This window comes from Bombina bombina, chromosome 6 (assembly GCF_027579735.1).
Source record: "Bombina bombina isolate aBomBom1 chromosome 6, aBomBom1.pri, whole genome shotgun sequence".
Lineage (NCBI taxonomy): Eukaryota > Metazoa > Chordata > Amphibia > Anura > Bombinatoridae > Bombina > Bombina bombina.
Genome location: NC_069504.1, coordinates 1,039,076,418 through 1,039,097,506, shown reverse-complemented (window position 1 = coordinate 1,039,097,506; position 21,089 = coordinate 1,039,076,418). Strand labels below are relative to the sequence as shown.

The 21,089-nt window shown below is 41.9% G+C and overlaps 1 protein-coding gene across 1 annotated transcript in view; it reads left to right on the top strand.

Moving 5' to 3' along the window:
- Positions 1-21,089, top strand: part of CYFIP2 (cytoplasmic FMR1 interacting protein 2) — a 236,629-nt gene that overhangs the window by 174,160 nt on the left and 41,380 nt on the right. The window contains exons 25-26 of the mRNA XM_053718790.1: positions 13,118-13,208; positions 15,613-15,743. Of these exons, the coding sequence (XP_053574765.1) occupies positions 13,118-13,208; positions 15,613-15,743 (222 nt within the window). The remainder of the gene's footprint in view (positions 1-13,117; positions 13,209-15,612; positions 15,744-21,089) is intronic.

Sequence of the window (21,089 nt, the reverse complement as noted above, 5' to 3'; positions counted from 1 at the left end):
TAAAAAATTGGAGGTTCTCCTTAAGAAAATTTTTATTCATCAAGGTTTTATTCTCCAGCCTCTTGCATGCATTGCTCCAGTTACTGCTGCAGCGGCTTTTTGGTTCGAGTCTCTTGAGGAGGCTCTACAGGTGGAGACGCCGTTAGATGATATTTTAGACAGGATTAAAGCTCTTAAGTTAGCTAATTCCTTTATTTCTGACGCCGTTTTTCATTTAACCAAGCTAACTTCTAAGAATTCAGGTTTTGCCATTCTGGGCGCTATGGCTTAAGTCCTGGTCATCAGACGTTACTTCAAAGTCTAAGCTTATTAACATCCCCTTCAAAGGACAGACCCTTTTCGGGGCTGGCCTGAAGGAGATCATCTCTGACATTACCGGAGGAAATGGTCACGCCCTTCCTCAGAATAGGTCCAATAAATTAAGGACCAAACAGAATAATTTTCGTTCCTTTTGAAATTTCAAGGGTGGCGCAGCTTCGGCTTCCTCTAATGCAAAACAAGAGGAAAATTTTGCCCAGTCCAAACCAGTCTGGAGACCTAACCAGACTTGGAACAAAGGGAAGCAGGCCAAAAACCCTGCTGCTGCCTCTAAGACAGCATGAAGGAGTAGCCCCCGATCCGGGACCGGATCTAGTTGGGGGCAGACTTTCTTTCTTCGCCCAGGCTTGGGCAAGAGACGTCCAGGATCCCTGGGCACTAGAGATTGTTTCCCAGGGATATCTTCTGGAATTTAAAGGTTCATCTCCAAAGGGGAGATTTCATCTCTCACAATTATCTGCAAATAGTTAAAGAGAGAGGCATTCTTACGTTGCGTTCAAGACCTACTGGTTATGGGAGTGATCCACCCAGTTCCAAGAGAGGAACAGGGGCAGGGTTTCTATTCAAACCTGTTTATAGTTCCCAAAAAAGAGGGAACTTTCAGACCAATCTTGGATCTCAAGATCCTAAACACATTTCTCAGGGTCCCATCCTTCAAGATGGAGACAATCCGAACCATCCTCCCTATGATCCAGGAGGGTCAATATATGACTACCGTGGACTTAAAGGATGCTTATCTCCACATTCCGATTCACAGAGAGCATCATCAGTTCCTCAGGTTCGCCTTCCTAGACAAGCATTACCAGTTTGTGGCTCTTCCCTTCGGGTTAGCCATGGCGCCAAGAGTCTTTACGAAGGTTCTAGGGTCCCTTCTGGCGGTTCTAAGGCCGCGGGGCATAGCGGTGGCTCCTTACCTAGACGACATTCTGATTCAGGCATCAACTTTTCAAATCGCCAAGTCCCATACGGACATTGTTCTGGCCTTTCTGAGGTCTCACGGGTGGAAAGTGAACAGAGAAAAGAGTTCTCACTCTCCTCTCACGAGAGTTTCCTTCCTAGGAACTCTGATAGATTCAGTAGAAATGAATTTTTTTCTGACAGAGGTCAGGATATCAAGGCTTCTAACTTCCTGCCGTTTTCTTCATTCCACTTCTCGGCCGTCAGTGGCTCAGTGTATGGAAATGATCGGCCTAATGGTAGCGGCAATGGACATAGTTCCGTTTGCCCGCCTACATCTCAGACCACTGCAACTTTGCATGCTTAATCAGTGGAATGGGGACTACACAGATTTGTCTCCTCTGTTAAATCTGGATTAAGAGACCAGGGATTCTCTTCTCTGGTGGTTATCTGGGGTCCATCTGTCCAGGGGAATGAGTTTCCGCAGGCCAGAGTGGACTATAGTGACGACAGATGCCAGCCTTCTGGGCTGGGGAGCAGTCTGGAATTCCCTGAAGGCTCAGGGTTTGTGGACTCAGGAGGAAGCCCTCCTTCTGATAAACATTCTGGAACTCTGAGCGATATTCAATGCTCTTCAGGCTTGGCCTCAGCTAGCTGCGGTCAGATTCATCAGATTTCAGTCGGACAATATCACGACTGTAGCTAATATCAACCATCAGGGGGGAACAAGGAGTCCCCTGGAAATGATGGAGGTTTCCAAGATGTTCACTCTTGCCATCTCTCAGCTATCCATATCCCAGGAGTAGAGAACTGGGAGGCGGACTTTCTAAGTCGGCAGACCTTTCATCCGGGGGAGTGGGAACTCCATCCGGAGGTATTTGCCCAGCTGATTCAACTATGGGGCAAACCAGAACTGGATCTGATGGCATCTCGTCAGAACGCCAAGCTTCCTTTTTACGGGTCCAGGTCAAGGGATCCCTAGGCAGCACTGATAGATGCTCTAGCAGTTCCCTGGTCCTTCAGCCTGGCTTATGTGTGTCCACCATTTCCACCATTTCCTCTCCTCCCTCGTCTGATTGCCAAGATCAAGCAGGAGAGAGCTTCAGTGATTTTGATAGCACCTGCGTGGCCACGCAGAACTTGGTATGCAGATCTGGTGGACATGTCATCTTTTCCACCATGGACTCTACCGCTGAGGCAGGACCTTCTACTCCAAGGTCCATTCAAACATCCAAATCTAATTTCTCTGCGTCTGACTGCTTGGAGATTGAACGCTTGATTTTATCAAAACGTGGTTTCTCCGAGTTGGTCATTGATACCTTGATTCAGGCTCGAAAGCCTGTCACCAGGAAAATCTATCATAAGATATGGTGTAAATATCTTCATTGGTGTGAATCCAAGGGTTACTCATGGAGTAAGGTCAGGATTCCTTGGATTTTATCTTTTCTCCAAGAAGGATTGGAAAAGGGATTATCAGCTAGTTCCTTAAAGGGACAGATTTCTGCTCTGTCTATTTTTTTGCACAAGCGTCTGGCAGATGTTCCAGACGTTCAGGCGTTTTGTCAGGCTTTAGTTAGAATCAAGCCTGTGTTTAAACCTGTTGCTCCGCCATTGAGTTTAAATTTAGTTCTTAAAGTTCTTCAAGGGGTTCCGTTTGAACCTTTGCATTCCATAGATATCAAGCTTTTATCTTGGAAAGTTCTGTTCTTAGTAGCTATCTCTTCGGCTCGAAGAGTTTCTGAGCTATCTGCCTTACAGTGTGATTCCCCTTATCTGATCTTCCATGCAGATAAGGTAGTTTTGCGTACCAAACCTGGGTTTCTTCCTAAGGTAGTATCTAATAAGAATATCAATCAGGAAATTGTTGTTCCGTCACTGTGTCCTAATCATTCTTCAAAGAAGGAATGTCTGTTACACAATCTTGACGTGGTTCGTGCTTTAAAGTTTTATTTACAAGCTACTAAGGATTTTCGTCAAACATCTGCATTGTTTTTTGTCTACTCTGGGAGGAGGAGAGGCCAAAAGGCTTCGGCAACTTCTCTTTCTTTTTGGCTGAGAAGCATAATCTGGTTAGCTTATGAGACTGCTGGCCAGCAGCCTCCTGAAAGAATTACAGCTCATTCTACTAGAGCGGTGGCTTCCACTTGGGCTTTTAAACATGAGGCCTCTGTTGAACAGATTTGTAAGGCGGCGACTTGGTCTTCGCTTCATACTTTTTCTAAATTCTATAAATTTGATACTTTTGCTTCCTCGGAGGCTATTTTTGGGAGAAAGGTCTTGCAGGCAGTGGTGCCTTCCGTTTAAGTTCCTGCCTTGTCCCTCCCTTCATCCGTGTCCTAAAGCTTTGGTATTGGTATCCCACAAGTAATGGATGAACCCGTGGACTGGATACACCTTACAAGAGAAAACAAAATATATGCTTACCTGATAAATTTCTTTCTCTTCTTGAATGACTGGAGGTGGGGGTTAGGGGAGGAGCTATATAGACAGCTCTGCTGTGGGTGTCCTCTTTGCAACTTCCTGTTGGGAAGGAGAATATCCCACAAGTAATGGATGAACCCGTGGACTGGATACACCACAAGAGAAAGAGAAATTTATCAGGTAAGCATAAATTTTCTTATTAAAGCATAGTAATCAAACAATAACCAGCGTATCTTTAGGAAGAACATTATATCATGTGCTTACAAAAAGAACTATCAGTAGTCCTAGCTACTAGATAGAAGGTATATCATGATTAAAACAAAAAATGACTGAACGTTGAACCAGTGTAGATAATCCAACTAGGTTTTTTTTTTATTAATAGGAGGTCTTGTAGTGGTCTAGAGATTTAGAAATACATGAATTTATGAATAGGAGGTTGACTATAGCTCTGGCCATATGAAGTATCACAATTTATTAAAGGACTGTCTCTGTTTAAAGTAAAAGTAGTGTGACTGTTATTGTTTGTAAACACTGACCAGAGCTCAAAATGTGTGGTTATTATACTATGAGGCCCATAAAATCTGCCGCCTCGGCCGCTGGCAGCTCTGTACTCGTTTCAGTATATTGACCAGTATTACAATATTAAAAAAAGTGATATATTATTCATAAGCTTTGAACTTCCCTCCATTAAGTATCTATGAGCAGCAAACTTTCTCTAAAATTAGTCACATCAATATTATAGACCTCATATGATACCTATTGACCATCTATAATCCACTAGAGAAATTACATTTTGTAAATAAACAGCATGTTCTACACTTCAGAAACTATATTATATAGATTATCTAGGTTATCATTATGTATAAGAAAAAACTAGAAAACAGGTCAATTATAACAATAGGCATTTTAACCATATAACTAAAGGCAAAGTTTGTGGGGAGGCCTCAGCTCAAATAACAAAGCCTGTTTTAGTCCCAAGTCTCCAGCCACACTCGTTAGATGATAGTGGTAGGTGTCAGACAACCATATCAAGCAGCGTGACTACCAGTAGGGGGTTTATCCTACCCCGGATCGCCAGAAGATAACAGAGGCAAAAATCCAACCGTTTATAAGTGGGACCACATCATCCTTCTTACCATCAATTAGGGCCATGCACGTCGGCATCCAAAAATGTAAAGGCGGCTGCAGCACTCCGCCAAGGGAATCCAACCCCCACTGGACAGTGGCTCCCAGCACAGCAACATCGTTTATGGTGATTGCACAGTAGTTTGCAGATAGTGGCAGGTGAGTTTTGCCCGAGGGCTCCTTCTCGGAGCTCGGCGCACCGACTCCCACAATGTCGGGAATCTCACTCTAGCTAGGTAGTATGAACGCTCTGGTGCCGCAACTTTATCTATCCGAAACAGGACTGTATTATAAGCTGCCGTGTCCTCAGTCATCGCAGATATCAGGGGCTCTCGTCCGAATGATCTATCCAGCAAGGATGATGCAGTAAGTGAGGCCGGTAGCAAGGCCACGCAATCATTTACCCATGTCTTTTCATCTTCACCTGGTGGTTCACCTGGTGGTTGCGTATAGAGTAGTTTATTACTGGGGTCTCCAGAGTGTGTGCAATGCCAATCTAGCATCGGTGAATGATCAGAAAGTGGTTGTTGAATATCTCCAATAGTGCCAATTTCAAGCTTTGTAGCGTAGCCATTTTGGATCCAGTAAAACAAACTAAATATTTCTTCCGATTGACCCGTTACTATAAGATTTATAGGGTTATCGACTTTAGGGGTTATAGTCTCACAGGAATGTTATATGTGTATAGTAGCTGTCGCTACATGACCCGGTTTTCCGGGGGGCGGGGGGTTGATAGAAGTTGGTCTTGAAGAAGGCCGCAGCTGCACTCCTCTCCGTTCCAGTATCTCAGAGCTAAGGCATGCAATAATGCTTATTTCAAAATGATCAGTATGTGTAGTATAGGCAAAATAATCAGAAATAAATCTTGGATGATGTATCTTATGAGTGACATGCAGCAGATATATCAGCTCATCTGAAATAAGCAACCATCTTGGTCGCCGTCCTGAAGCTCCCCCCGCTGGAACTGTTTTTTTAAGTGTAGCACATGTATCTTTGTATAAAGACTGTGCTCAAAAGTATTTCCCATTTATCATGACATGTATGAATAGAAAGTAATTTTCTTTTGCATGATGTACCGAGTCCACGGATTCATCCTTACTTGTGGGATATTATCCTTCCTAACAGGAAGTGGCAAAGAGAGCACTACAGCAGAGCTGTCTATATAGCTCCCCCTTAACTCCACCCCCCAGTCATTCTCTTTGCCGGCTCTAAGCAGGAAGGGTAAAGTGAAAGAGGTGTTAAACTGTTAGTTTTATTTTGTCTTCAATCAAGAGTTTGTTGTTTTTAAATGGTACCGGTGTTGTACTATTTACTCTCAGGCAGGACATAGATGAAGATTTCTGCCTGGAGGATGATGATCTTATCATTTGTAACTAAGGTCCACTGCTGTTCCCACAGAAGCTGAGGAGTACAGGAAAACTTCAGTGTGAAGAACGGTTTCTTGCTATACAGCAATGAGGTATGTTCAGTCATTTTTTCTGCAGAGACTGTGTATAGACTGACAGTATACCCATTAGGGGAAGGGTAAGCAGTAATCCTAGTGTTATAAGCGGCATTACTAGCTTGCATAAAGGGCTAATTTTTTGGGCACTCAGTTTGTATATTAGAGATTGGGCAAACGTTTGTGTGTTCTGGGAGTAACGTTTTTTATTCTGATGGGACATTTGTTTGATGGTTCATTTGGCTTATTTGGGGTTTTTATAACCCACATGGCTTGCAAACAAGGTTTGTTGGATTTTGTGTAGGCCCCAGCAACATTGAGTGCGGTGGGCGGGGCCTATTTTTGCGCCTCAGTTGCGCATTTAGTTATACAGTCAAGCAGCAAGCAACTTCTCCAGAGGTCCTCAGCAACTTCTCCAGAGGTCCTCATTCTCTTCTGGGGCCATAATCGAAGCTTTATCCTCATATTATTGTTCCCTAGGGCAGGTAGGGCCATAGCAGAGCTGTGGCAAGGTGCTAACGTTTTTTTTTACCGGTTTTAGACATTTATCAATCCGGTTTTTTCATTTGGGGGTTTATTGCTTATTTACTTGTGGTGCAATCCTTCTAAAGCTTAGTGGGTACACTGTTAAAATTTCAGAAAATTTGAAGCAGTTTTGCAGTTTCTGTATGCCTTTTTTTCTCTTAAAGGCACAGTACCGTTTTTGCAAATTGTGTTTTTTTCATTAAATAAAGTGTTTTCCAAGCTTGCTTGCCTCATTACTAGCCTGTTAAACATGTCTGACATTGAGGAAACTCATTTCTCAATTTGTTTAGAAGCCATTGTGAAACCCCCTCTTAGAATGTGTCCCACTTGTACTGATATGTCTATAAATTGCAAACAGCATATTTTGACTTATAAAAATTTGGCATTAGATGATTCTCAGACAGAAGGTAATCTGGTTTTGCCATCTAGTTCTTCCCAAGTGTCACAACCAGTAACGTCCGCACAAGCGACGCCAAGTACTTCTAGTGCGTCTAATTCTTTCACCTTGCAAGATATGGCTTCAGTTTTGAATACTACCCTCACAGAGGTTTTATCTAAGCTGCCAGGGTTGCAAGGGAAGCGCAGTAGCTCTGGGTTAAGATCAAATGCTGAGCCTTCTGACGCTTTAGTAGCCGTATCCGATATTCCCTCACAATGTTCTGAGGTAGGGATGAGGGATTTGCTATCTGAGGGAGAGATTTCTGATTCAGGAAAGATGTTCCCTCAGACAGATTCAGATATGACGGCATTTAAATTTAAGCTAGCGCACCTCCGCTTATTGCTCAGGGAGGTTTTAGCGACTCTGGATGATTGTGACCCTATTGTAGTTCCAGAGAAATTGTGTAAAATGGACAAATATTTAGAGGTTCCTGTTTACACTGATGTTTTTCCGGTCCCTAAGAGGATTTCGGACATTGTTTCTAAGGAGTGGGATAGACCAGGTATTCCGTTCGCTCCCCCTCCTGTTTTTAAGAAAATGTTTCCCATATCTGACACCATAAAGGACTCATGGCAGACGGTCCCTAAGGTGGAGGGAGCTATTTCTACTCTAGCTAAGCATACAACTATACCTATTGAAGACAGTTGTGCTTTCATTGATCCTATGGATAAAAAATTAGAGGGTCTCCTAAAGAAAATTTTTGTTCATCAAGGTTTTCTTCTTCAACCTATAGCGTGCATTGTTCCTGTAACCACTGAAGCTGCCTTTTGGTTTGAGGCTCTAGAAGAGGCTCTTCAGATGGAGACCCCACTAGATGATATTCTGGACAGAATTAAGGCTCTTAAGTTAGCTAACCCTTTTATTACAGACGCCGCTTTTCATCTTGCTAAATTAGCAGCAAAGAATTCAGGTTTTGCCATTTTAGCGCGTAGAGCATTATGGCTTAAGTCCTGGTCGGCTGATGTGTCATCAAAATCTAAGTTTCTGTCCATCCCTTTCAAAGGTAAGACCCTATTCGGGCCTGCACTGAAAGAGATCATTTCAGACATTACTGGAGGGAAGGGTCATGCCCTCCCTCAAGATAAGTCAAATAAAACAAGGACCAAACAAAATAATTTTCTTTCCTTTCGAAACTTCAAGAGTGGTCCCACTTCCTCTTCCTCTTCCTCTGCTGCAAAGCAAGAGGGGAACTTTGCTTAATCCAAGCCAACCTGGAGACATAATCAGGCTTGGAACAAGGGTAAACAGGCCAAAAAGCCTGCTGCTGCCACTAAGACAGCATGAAGGGGTAGCCCCCGATCCGGGACCGGATCTAGTAGGGGGCAGACTCTCTCTCTTTGCTCAGGCCTGGGCAAGAGACGTTCATGATTCCTGGGCAGTAGAAATTGTAACCCAGGGATACCTTCTAGATTTCAAGGATTCTCCTCCAAGGGGGAAGTTCCATCTTTCTCAATTGTCTGTAAACCCGACAAAAAGAGAGGCGTTCTTACGCTGTGTAGAAGACCTTTTTACCATGGGAGTGATCTGCCCAGTTCCAAAAGCAGAGCAGGGGCAGGGGTTCTACTCCAATCTGTTTGTGGTTCCCAAGAAAGAGGGAACTAAACCAATTCCTTAGAGTCCCATCTTTCAAGATGGAGACCATTCAGACTATCTTACCATTGATCCAGGAGGGTCAATATATGACTACCGTGGACTTAAAGGATGCCTATCTACACATTGCTATCCACAAAGATCATCACCATTTCCTCAGGTTCGCCTTTCTAGACAAGCATTATCAGTTTGTGGCTCTTCCCTTCGGGTTGGCCATGGCGCCACGAATCTTCACAAAGGTGCTAGGGTCCCTTCTGGCGGTTCTAAGACCGCGGGGCATAGCAGTGGCGCCTTATCTAGACGACATTCTAATTCAAGCGTCGACTTTCCAATTAGCCAAGTCTCACACGGACTTAGTGTTGGCTTTTATAAGATCTCACGGGTGGAAGGTGAACGTAAAAAAGAGTTCTCTTTCCCACCTCACAAGAGTTTCATTTCTAGGGACTCTAAAAGACTCGGTGGACATGAAAATATTTGTGACGGAGGTCAAGAAATCAAAGATTTTGTCCACCTGCCGAGCTCTTCATTCCATTCCTCGGCCGTCAGTGGCTCAGTGTATGGAGGTAATCGGTCTAATGGTAGCGGCAATGGACATAGTTCCGTTTGCTCAGTGGAATGGGGATTATGTGGATTTATCTCCTCAGATAAATCTGGATCAAGAGACCAGAGACTATCTTCTTTGGTGGTTGTCACAGGATCATCTGTCCCAGGGAATGTGTTTCCGCAGGCCAGATTGGGTTATAGTGACGACAGACGCCAGCCTTCTGGGTTGGGGTGCAGTCTGGAATTCGCTGAAAGCACAGGGTTTGTGGACTCGGGAGGAGGCTCCCCTACCGATAAATATTCTTGAATTTAGAGCTATATTCAATGCTCTCTCCTCAGCTGGCTTCGGCCAGATTCATCAGGTTTCCGTCGGACAACATCACGACTGTGGCTTATATCAATCATCAGGGCGGAACAAATAGTTCCTTAGCGATGATAGAAGTCTCAAGGATAATCCGATGGGCAGAGGCTCACTCTTGCCATCTGTCAGCGATCTATATCCCAGGAGTAGAGAACTGGGAGGCAGATTTTCTAAGTCGTCAGACTTTTCATCCGGGGGAGTGGGAACTCCATCCGGAGGTGTTTGCTTAACTGGTTCGGCTATGGAGCACACCAGAATTGGATCTGATGGTGTCTCGTCAGAACACCAAACTTCCTCGTTACGGATCCAGGTCAAGGGATCCTCAGGCAGTACTGATAGATGCTCTAGCAGTACTCTGGTCGTTCAACCTGGCTTATGTGTTTCCACCATTTCCTCGTTTGATTGCCAGAATCAAACAGGAGAGAGCTTCAGTGATTTTGATAGCTCCTGTGTGGCCATGCAGGACTTGGTATGCAGACCTGGTGGACATGTCATCTCTGCCACCATGGACTCTGCCACTGAGACGGGACCTTCTCATTCAAGGTCCATTCAAGCATCCAAATCTAATTTCTCTGCAACTGACTGCTTGGAGATTGAACGCTTGATTCTATCAAAGCAGGGTTTCTCTGAGTCGGTCATAGATACCTTGATTCAGGCTCGAAAGCCTGTTACCAGGAAAATCTATCATAAGATATGGTGTAAATATCTTTTTTGGTGCGAATCCAAAGGCTTCTCCTGGAGTAAAATCAGGATTCCTAGGATTTTGTCTTTTCTCCAAGAGGGATTGGAGAAAGGATTGTCAGCTAGTTCCCTAAAAGGACAGATATCTGCTCTGTCTATTCTGTTGCACAAGCGTCTGGCAGATGTTCCAGACGTTCAGGCTTTTTGTCAGGCTTTAGCTAGAATTAAGCCTGTTGTTTAAACCTGTTGCTCCGCCATGGAGTCTAAATTTAGTTCTGAAAGTTCTTCAGGGGGTTCCGTTTGAACCCATGCATTCCATAGATATTAAGCTTTTATCTTGGAAAGTTTTGTTCCTTGTTGCTATCTCTTCAGCTCGAAGAGTTTCTGAACTATCTTCATTACAATGTGATTCACCTTATCTTGTTTTCCATGCTGATAAAGTGGTTTTGCGTACCAAGCCTGGGTTCCTACCTAAGGTTGTTACTAACAGGAATATCAATCAGGAAATTGTTGTTCCTTTTCTGTGTCCTAATCCTTCTTCTAAGAAGAAACGTCTGTTGCACAACTTGGATGTGGTTCGTGCTTTGAAATTTTATTTGCAGGCAACCAAAGATTTTCGTCAAACATCTTCTTTGTTTGTTGTCTATTCTGGAAAGCGTAGGGGTCAAAAGGCTACGGCGACTTCTCTTTCCTTGTGGCTGAAAAGCATCATCCGTTTGGCTTATGAGACTGCTGGACAGCAGCCTCCTGAAAGGATTACAGCTCATTCTACTAGAGCGGTAGCTTCCACATGGGCTTTTAAAAATGATGCTTCTGTTGAACAGATTTGTAAGGCTGCAACTTGGTCTTCGCTCCGTACCTTTTCAAAGTTTTACAAATTTGACACTTTTGTTTCTTCGGAGGCTATTTTTGGGAGAAAGGTTTTGCAAGCAGTGGTGCCTTCCGTTTAGGTTCCTGTCTTGTCCCTCCCTTCATCCGTGTCCTGTAGCTTTGGTATTGGTATCCCACAAGTAAGGATGAATCCGTGGACTCGGTACATCATTCAAAAGAAAACAAAATTTATGCTTACCTGATAAATTTCTTTCTTTTGCGATGTACCGAGTCCACGGCCCGCCCTGTCTATTCAAGACAGATGCTATTTTTTATTAAAAACTTCAGTCACCTCTGCACCTTATAGTTTCTCCTTTTTCTTCCTTGGCCTTTGGTCGAATGACTGGGGGGTGGAGTTATGGGGGGAGCTATATAGACAGCTCTGCTGTGGTGCTCTCTTTGCCACTTCCTGTTAGGAAGGATAATATCCCACAAGTAAGGATGAATCTTAAAAATTGCTACATTTTACAGCTGTATTTTAGATTGTGCTCAAGCCCAACACTTAATTTACCACTTGTAATATGTTAAAATGCTTTCTTTAAAATATTTTACCATCTACTTGTAATACCAGATTATGTGTTATTCTTTGGGGTAGATCGAGCAAAGGATAAGACACCTTGCGCTACTGATTGTGCATCACTTATAATCTATCCCAAAAATTTTAAAAACATCTTAAACTAACTTTGTAACCAATCCGTGTAGAGCTTTGCTATTTTGGACAAATGGAGATACGCTGGTTACATTGTTCTAATAAATATTAAACTTGCTGTATTGCATGGCTCTGGGGGACGGAGGAAACAAATGATTTAACAATGTTAATTTCAGAAAATACAGGCAATAATGAATACCAAATGTGCACTACATTATCAGGGTTACTACTCACCATTCTTGTGTTGTTCCTCCTGTATCTGCAGCTCTCTTTAAAGCTCTCTTTTGCTTATTGTAACCTATTACAGAAGCCAGTTGGTAAAGCTCTGCATCTTTATATTAGGAGCCACCATTTAGTAACACAAATAATGTTGCAGTCCGGCACTTTCACAGATTAGTGATATTTCTGGATTTTTACAGCTGTGCATTGTACTTAGGGTTAGCTTGCACAATCAGATTTGCAGTTTGTTTCTTTTACACAGTTTAAAAGTTAAATAAGAAATAAAAAAAAGTCCTCAGGAATAATATAGAATATATAAAAACATACAGCTCCCACATTGAGCTTTTTAACTGATATGCACAATAAGAGTTGTCAAGAAGACAACAATATCACTGATTTGAGAATGCACACTGCTTCTGTCACAGGGTGCAAGAATATTTTAATTCCAAGATGGCCGCCCCCAGTGTGAAGATGTAGATCTTCACTAACACAAGCTCGTGTAATGGGTTAATGTAAGAGACAAGCTTTGAAGAGAGCTGCATGTAAAATCGAAAAAACAAGAGTGTGGTGCCCACTATACTTATAATGTGACTATTAAAATTCCTTACAGCGACACACACAACTCTATTATTAATTGCATACCTATTTTCATCACTACTCATTATTCAACAGGATGAATCAACATAAAGACCATTCAACTTGTGATAATTTGCTAAACTCCACAAAACTACCATTTTGTTTGTCCTTAACACTGCGCATTTGTGTTTTGGATTGCAAAATCAGGAGACTAATAACAAAGATAATTATTTTGTGGTCTTTTTAGGAGGTAAAGATTTCACGCTTGAGGGATATTAACAGCAGCAGGATTTTAAGGATTGTGATCACTTAAAAAAATCACACTAACAATACAGCAGAAATCATTATTTACCAAAAAACAAAATCACAAGGTTATGATGTGATGATAATAACGCAGTCACAACTTTCTGTACTTGACATAGGTAATTACACTGAATTGTGTTTGTGTCTTCTCTCTTGCAGTTACAGGGAACTATCCTGCAGTACGTGAAGACACTTATAGAGGTCATGCCAAAAATTTGCCGGTTACCACGACATGAATATGGATCCCCAGGTAAAATTTGTTTATTACGTCATTAAAGGGAAACAAAACCCAAACGGTTTCTTTCATCATTCAGATGAAGAATACAATTTTAAAAAACTTTCCAATTTACTTTTATTATCTAATTTGCTTCATTCTCTTGGCATCCTTTGTTAAAGGAACAGTAATGCACTACTGGGAGCTAGCTGAAAACCAATGACAAGAGTCATATATTTGCAGCCACCAATCAGCAGCCCCTGAGCCTACCTAGGTATACTTCTCAACAAAGGATACAAAGAAAATGAAACAAATGAGATAATAGAAATTAATTGGAAAGTTATTTAAAATTGCATATTCTATCTGAATCGTGAAAGAAAAAAATTGGGTTTCATGTCCCTTTAAGCAGTTTTAGTTAAAGCTGTGATCTTTGCTGCATTTGTGTCATTATGTTAAGAATACATATAAACTGATTTCATTTGCAAGCTTAACAAGACAAAGAAAAACAAATTTAGTGCAAATTGAGAATTTATTTGCTTTTTATTTCAAAACACTGTAAAAAATGTATTGAAATAGTTAAAGAACAAAAAAGATAAGTGACAACATATTGAGGTTACAACAGTGGTTAATTAAAGGGACACTGAACCCAAATTTTTTCTTTTGTGATTCAGATACAGCATGCAATTTTAAGCAACTTTCTAATTTACTCCTATTATCAAATGGTCTTCATTCTCTTTGTATCTTTATTTGAAAAGCAAGAATGTAAGTTTAGATGCCGGCCCATTTTTGGTGAACAACCTGGGTTGTTCTTGCTGATTGGTGGATAAATTCACCCACCAATAAACAAGTGCTGTCCAGCGTTTGTGGGTGAAATGGTGGCATGAAATATACCAAAATGGCCCTAGATCAATATTTTGGGTTGTCTACTTAAATATATATATATATATATATAGTTTTGATAGGTATATAAAAAAAACAAGGCTCTATTTCCGTTTAAATGGAGTGATAGGAAAAATGCTAAAAATTCTCCGGTATTTTGGGCAAGTTCTCTGAAATTCCTGGTAGTGAAAGGGTTAAATAAAGCAATGAAACAAAACTTGTAAAAGACAAAATTTGACCAACAAATACAGGAGGAATTGAGGGCCCCATTTCCCATGGGAACTTACAATATATTATAATAACAATACAAGTAAAAGTACAGTAACACATTTTCTTTTAGCACTTTTATATCCCTTTAACCCCTTAACACCATTAGGACATTCCATGCCATCCTAACAGCGCTGGGTTTAACGCCGAAGGACAGCATGGAGCGTCCTACCTGATATGGTGTCCTGCAACCTCCCCTTCTGCATTATCTAGAATCAGACTGAAGGTATCTGGCTAACAGCGTAGGCACTTTCCCATGATCCCATCCCGGCCTTGAAATCACGTTATCACATCAAAGTATACCAGAAGAATGACGCAAATTTGACGATATCAATCAATTGGAACAATGTTTACAATTGTATGCCCCATCTGAATCAGGAAAAGCACTTGGGTTTCATGTCCCTTTTGTATGCTTTTGAGTACATTTATGATTATGCACAGCATCTTTGGGCACCTTTATCTTATTTATATTGTGCAATATATTACAATTTATTTTAATGAGACATTGCACCAAGCTCTATCAGCAAGTAGAAAGATGTCAAAATGTTTTAGTAACTGCCTTGTAATTGTATAATACAGCCAGACCTTTATTTAATAACAATGACACATAGGTCAAAAGGTACAGAGACATTGTTTCCAGCCATTAGAGGACTCTTCATATCTTCTAATGGATTTGTCTCTACAGGTCAGATTTTATTAAAAATGAGAGGGTTGGAATCCTTTTGTGATGTATTGCTGGATAGAAGTGGTGTTTCTTTAATTCCGCTGGTGCTGTCTCCTGTACATTGATTTTCAGCCTCTTTAAAGAACCACTCAATACAGTAGAATTGCATAATTAACAAGTGAATCATAAAAAAACAATGCAATAGCACTTATTCTGAATTTCAAAAAAACAGTAAAAAAATTTCCTGTCAAATTTATTTTTCCCCCTATTTTCCGACCCACTGAATCATGTGACAGACACCAGCCAATCACAGACTAGTGTATGTATACCCTGTGTGCTTGTGCACATGCTCAGTAGGATCTTGTTCCCCAGAAAGTGTGAATATAAAAAGACTGTAAAATTTGATAATGGAAGTACATTGGAAAGTGTCTTAAAACTGTTGCTCTTTCTGAATCATAAAAGTTTTTTTGGACTTAAGTGTCCCTTTAAGTTTTACAATCTCTGTTTTTTTCTCACTTATCTAACCTGAATCTACTTTACATTTATATTTTATTTTCCCCTCTTCTTTAAATTCTTTCACCATTCTAATCTATTTCACTTCTCGGCTTCATATGTTTGTCTACATTCAAGGAATCCTTGAGTTCTTTCATCACCAGCTAAAGGACATCATAGAGTATGCAGAGCTGAAGACAGACGTGTTTCAGAGCTTGCGTGAGGTGGGGAATGCAGTTCTCTTCTGTCTACTTATAGAACAAGCTCTGGTAAGTGTCTCCTTGAAATTCAAAATATATGCTAGAGGGTGGCACCCATGTACAATATATGCTAGAGGGTGGGACCCATGTATAATATATGCTAGAGGGTGGGGCTCATGTACAATATATGCTAGAGGGTGGGGCTCATGTACAATATATGCTAGAGGGTGGGGCTCATGTACAATATATGCTAGAGGGTGGCACCCATGTACAATATATGCTAGAGGGTGGGACCCATGTATAATATATGCTAGAGGGTGGGGCTCATGTACAATATATGCTAGAGGGTGGGGCTCATGTACAATATATGCTAGAGGGTGGGGCTCATGTACAATATATGCTAGAGGGTGGCACCCATGTACAATATATGCTAGAGGGTGGGGCTCATGTACAATATATGCTAGAGGGTAGGGCTCATGTACAATATATGCTAGAGGGTGGGGCTCATGTACAATATATGCTAGAGGGTAGGACTCATGTACAATATATGCTAGAGGGTGGGGCTCATGTACAATATATGCTAGAGGGTAGGGCTCATGTACAATATATGCTAGAGGGTGGGGCTCATGTACAATATATGCTAGAGGGTGGGGCTCATGTACAATATATGCTAGAGGGTAGGGCTCATGTACAATATATGCTAGAGGGTGGGGCTCATGTACAATATATGCTAGAGGGTAGGACTCATGTACAATATATGCTAGAGGGTAGGGCTCATGTACAATATATGCTAGAGGATGGGACCCATGTACAATATATGCTAGAGGATGGGACTCATGTACAATATATGCTAGAGGGTAGGACTCATGTACAATATATGCTAGAGGGTGGGACCCATGTACAATATATGCTAGAGGGTGGGACCCATGTACAATATATGCTAGAGGGTGGGGCTCATGTACAATATATGCTAGAGGGTAGGACTCATGTACAATATAAGCTAGAGGGTGGCACCCATGTACAATATATGCTAGAGGGTGGGACCCATGTACAATATATGCTAGAGGGTAGGACTCATGTACAATATATGCTAGAGGATGGGACCCATGTACAATATATGCTAGAGGGTGGGACCCATGTACAATATATGCTAGAGGGTGGGACCCATGTACAATATATGCTAGAGGATGGGACCCATGTACAATATATGCTAGAGGATGGGACTCATGTACAATATATGCTAGAGGGTGGGACTCATGTACAATATATGCTAGAGGATGGGACCCATGTACAATATATGCTAGAGGGTGGGACCCATGTACAATATATGCTAGAGGATGGGACCCATGTACAATATATGCTAGAGGGTGGCACCCATGTACAATATATGCTAGAGGGTGGGACCCATATACAATATAAGCTAGAAGGTGGCACCCATGTACAATATATGCTAGAGGGTGGCACCCATGTACAATATATGCTAGAGGGTGGGACTCATGTACAATATAAGCTAGAGGGTGGCACCCATGTACAATATATGCTAGAGGGTGGCACCCATGTACAATATATGCTAGAGGGTGGGACCCATGTACAATATATGCTAGAGGGTAGGACTCATGTACAATATATGCTAGAGGGTGGCACCCATGTACAATATATGCTAGAGGGTAGGACTCATGTACAATATATGCTAGAGTGTGGCACCCATGTACAATATATGCTAGAGGGTGGCACCCATGTACAATATATGCTAGAGGGTGGCACCCATGAACAATATAAGCTAGAGGGTGGCACCCATGTACAATATATGCTAGAGGATGGCACCCATGTACAATATATGCTAGAGGATGACACCCATGTACAATATATGCTAGAGGGTGGGACCCATGTACAATATATGCTAGAGGGTAGGACTCATGTACAATATATGCTAGAGGGTGGGACCCATGTACAATATATGCTAGAGGGTGGGACCCATGTACAATATATGCTAGAGGGTGGGACCCATGTACAATATATGCTAGAGGGTGGGACCCGTGTACAATATATGCTAGAGGGTGGGACCCATGTACAATATATGCTAGAGGGTGGGACCCATGTACAATATATGCTAGAGGGTGGAACCCATGTACAATATATGCTAGAGGGTGGGACCCATGTACAATATATGCTAGAGGCTTGGACCCATGTACAATATATGCTAGAGGGTGGAACCCATGTACAATATATGCTAGAGGGTGGGACCTATGTACAATATATGCTAGAGGGTGGGACCCATGTACAATATATGCTAGAGCTAGAGGGTGGAACCCATGCACAATATATGCTAGAGGGTGGGACCCATATTTAATATATGCTAGAGAGGGGGACCAGTGTACAATATAAGCTAGAGGGTGGGTCCCATGTACAATATATGCTAGAGGGTGGGACTTATGTACAAAATATGCTAGATGGTGGGACCCATGTACAATATATGCTAGAGAGTGGGACCCATGCACAATATATGCTAGAGGGTGGAACCAATGCACAATATATGCTAGAGGGTGGGACCCATGTACAATATATGCTAGAGAGTGGGACCCATGTACAATATATGCTAGAGGGTGGGACCCATGCACAATATATGCTAGAGGGTGGAACCCATGCACAATATATGCTAGAGGGTGGGACCCATATTCAATATATGCTAGAGAGGGGGACCCGTGTACAATATAAGCTAGAGGGTGGGTCCCATGTACAATATATGCTAGAGGGTGGGACCCATGTACAATATATGCTAGAGGGTGGGACTCATTTACAAAATATGCTAGATGGTGGGACCCATGTACAATATATGCTAGAGGGTGGGACCCATGTACATTATATGCTAGAGGGTGGGACCCATGTATATTATATGCTAGAGGGTGGGACCCATGTACAATATATGTTAGAGGGTGGGACTCATGTACAAAATATGCTAGATGGTGGGACCTATGTACAATATATGCTAGAGAGTGGGACCCATGTACAATATATGCTAGAGGGTGGGACCCATGCACAATATATGCTAGAGGGTGTATCCCATGCACAATATATGCTAGAGGGTGGGACCCATATTCAATATATGCTAGAGAGGGGGACCCGTGTACAATATAAGCTAGAGGGTGGGTCCCATGTACAATATATGCTAGAGGGTGGGACTCATGTACAAAATATGCTAGATGGTGGGACCCATGTACAATATATGCTAGAGAGTGGGACCCATGTACAATATATGCTAGAGGGTGACACCCATGTACAATATATGCTAGAGGGTGGGACCCATGTAGAATATATGCTAGAGGGTAGGACTCATGTACAATATATGCTAGAGGGTGGGACCCATGTACAATATATGCTAGAGGGTGGGACCCATGTTCAATATATGCTAGAGGGTGGGACCCATGTACAATATATGCTAGAGGTAGGGACCCGTGTACAATATATGCTAGAGGGTGGGACCCATGTACAATATATGCTAGAGGGTGGGACCCATGTACAATATATGCTAGAGGGTGGGACCCATGTACAATATATGCTAGAGGGTGGAACCCATGTACAATATATGCTAGAGGGTGGGACCCATGTACAATATATGCTAGAGCTAGAGGGTGGAACCCATGCACAATATATGCTAGAGGGTGGGACCCATATTTAATATATGCTAGAGAGGGGGACCCGTGTACAATATAAGCTAGAGGGTGGGACCCATGTACAATATATGCTAGAGAGTGGGACCCATGTACAATATATGCTAGAGGGTGGGACCCATGTACATTATATGCTAGAGGGTGGGACCCATGTACATTATATGCTAGAGGGTGGGACCCATGTATAATATATGCTAGAGGGTGGGACCCATGTACAATATATGCTAGAGGGTGGGTCCCATGTACATTATATGCTATAGTGTGGGACCCAGGTACAATATATGCTAGATGGTGGGACCCATGTACAATATATGCTAGATGGTGGGACCCATGTACAATATATGCTAGAGGGTGGGACCCATGCACAATATATGCTAGAGGGTGGAACCCATGCACAATATATGCTAGAGGGTGGGACCCATATTCAATATATGCTAGAGAGGGGACCCGTGTACAATATAAGCTAGAGGGAGGGTCGCATGTACAATATATGCTAGAGGGTAGGACCCATGTACAATATATGCTAGAGGGTGTGACTCATGTACAATATATGCTAGATGGTGGGACCCATGTACAATATATGCTAGAGAGTGGGACCCATGTACAATATATGCTAGAGGGTGTGACTCATGTACAATATATGCTAGATGGTGGGACCCATGTACAATATATGCTAGAGAGTGGGACCCATGTACAATATATGCTAGAGGGTGGAACCCATGTATATTATATTCTAGAGGGTGGCACCCATGTATAATATATGCTAGAGGGTGGGACCCATGTACAATATATGCTAGATGGTGGGTCCCATGTACATTATATGCTAGAGTGTGGGACCAAGGTACAATATATGCTAGATGGTGGGTCCCATGTACATTATATGCTAGAGTGTGGGACCAAGGTACAATATATGCTAGATGGTGGGACCCATGTACAATATATGCTAGATGGTGGGACCCATGTGCAATATATGCTAGAGGGTGGAACCCATATACAATAGAGGGTGGGACCCATGTACAATATATGCTAGAGGGTGGGACCCATGTACAATATATGCTAGATGGTTGGACAAATTATTCAAACCAATGATGGTGAACAGAATGACATGTGGACTGACAATAAGTGCAGCTTATTTAAAAAAAATTAAAAAAAAACGATTGCAAAAATTATAGTCAACAAATAAATTAGGACACTGAACAATGGATAGAGACGATATATAGAAAATGTAGAGAGGAAAGAGTGGTACTGTCAAAATATTTGCACAATTTAATAGTGATGTGCAGTATTTCTGAATTAAAAGGACATTCTGGTCAAAATGTAAATGCACATAGATGAATTACATCTTTGAATAGAAACATATTTGCAACAATGTCTAGGATGTGTTAGATAAAATACAATGTCTAGGATGTGAGGTGAAGGTGTATTAATTGTATATAAATGGCGGTATCATGTCAGCAATTAACAAACTGAGTCATTACCAGATGGTACAAGTACCTTAGGCTCTCTGAGCAAGTGCTGTGTTTAAAATGCTGGTGCACGGTGCATACTTAAATACACGTTATAGCTTATATTAAAAGCATTTTTGCTAATATATGTATATTACAAAAATGCTTCTATTCACAACTGAAATGCATCCATGTGGATTCCAATTCTAGCTGGAATGTCCCTTTATTTTTAATAATTTTCTTTTCCACATTCCCTTTATTTTCCTGTTTTTTCATTCTTTTTCTACTTTTTTTGCATTTCC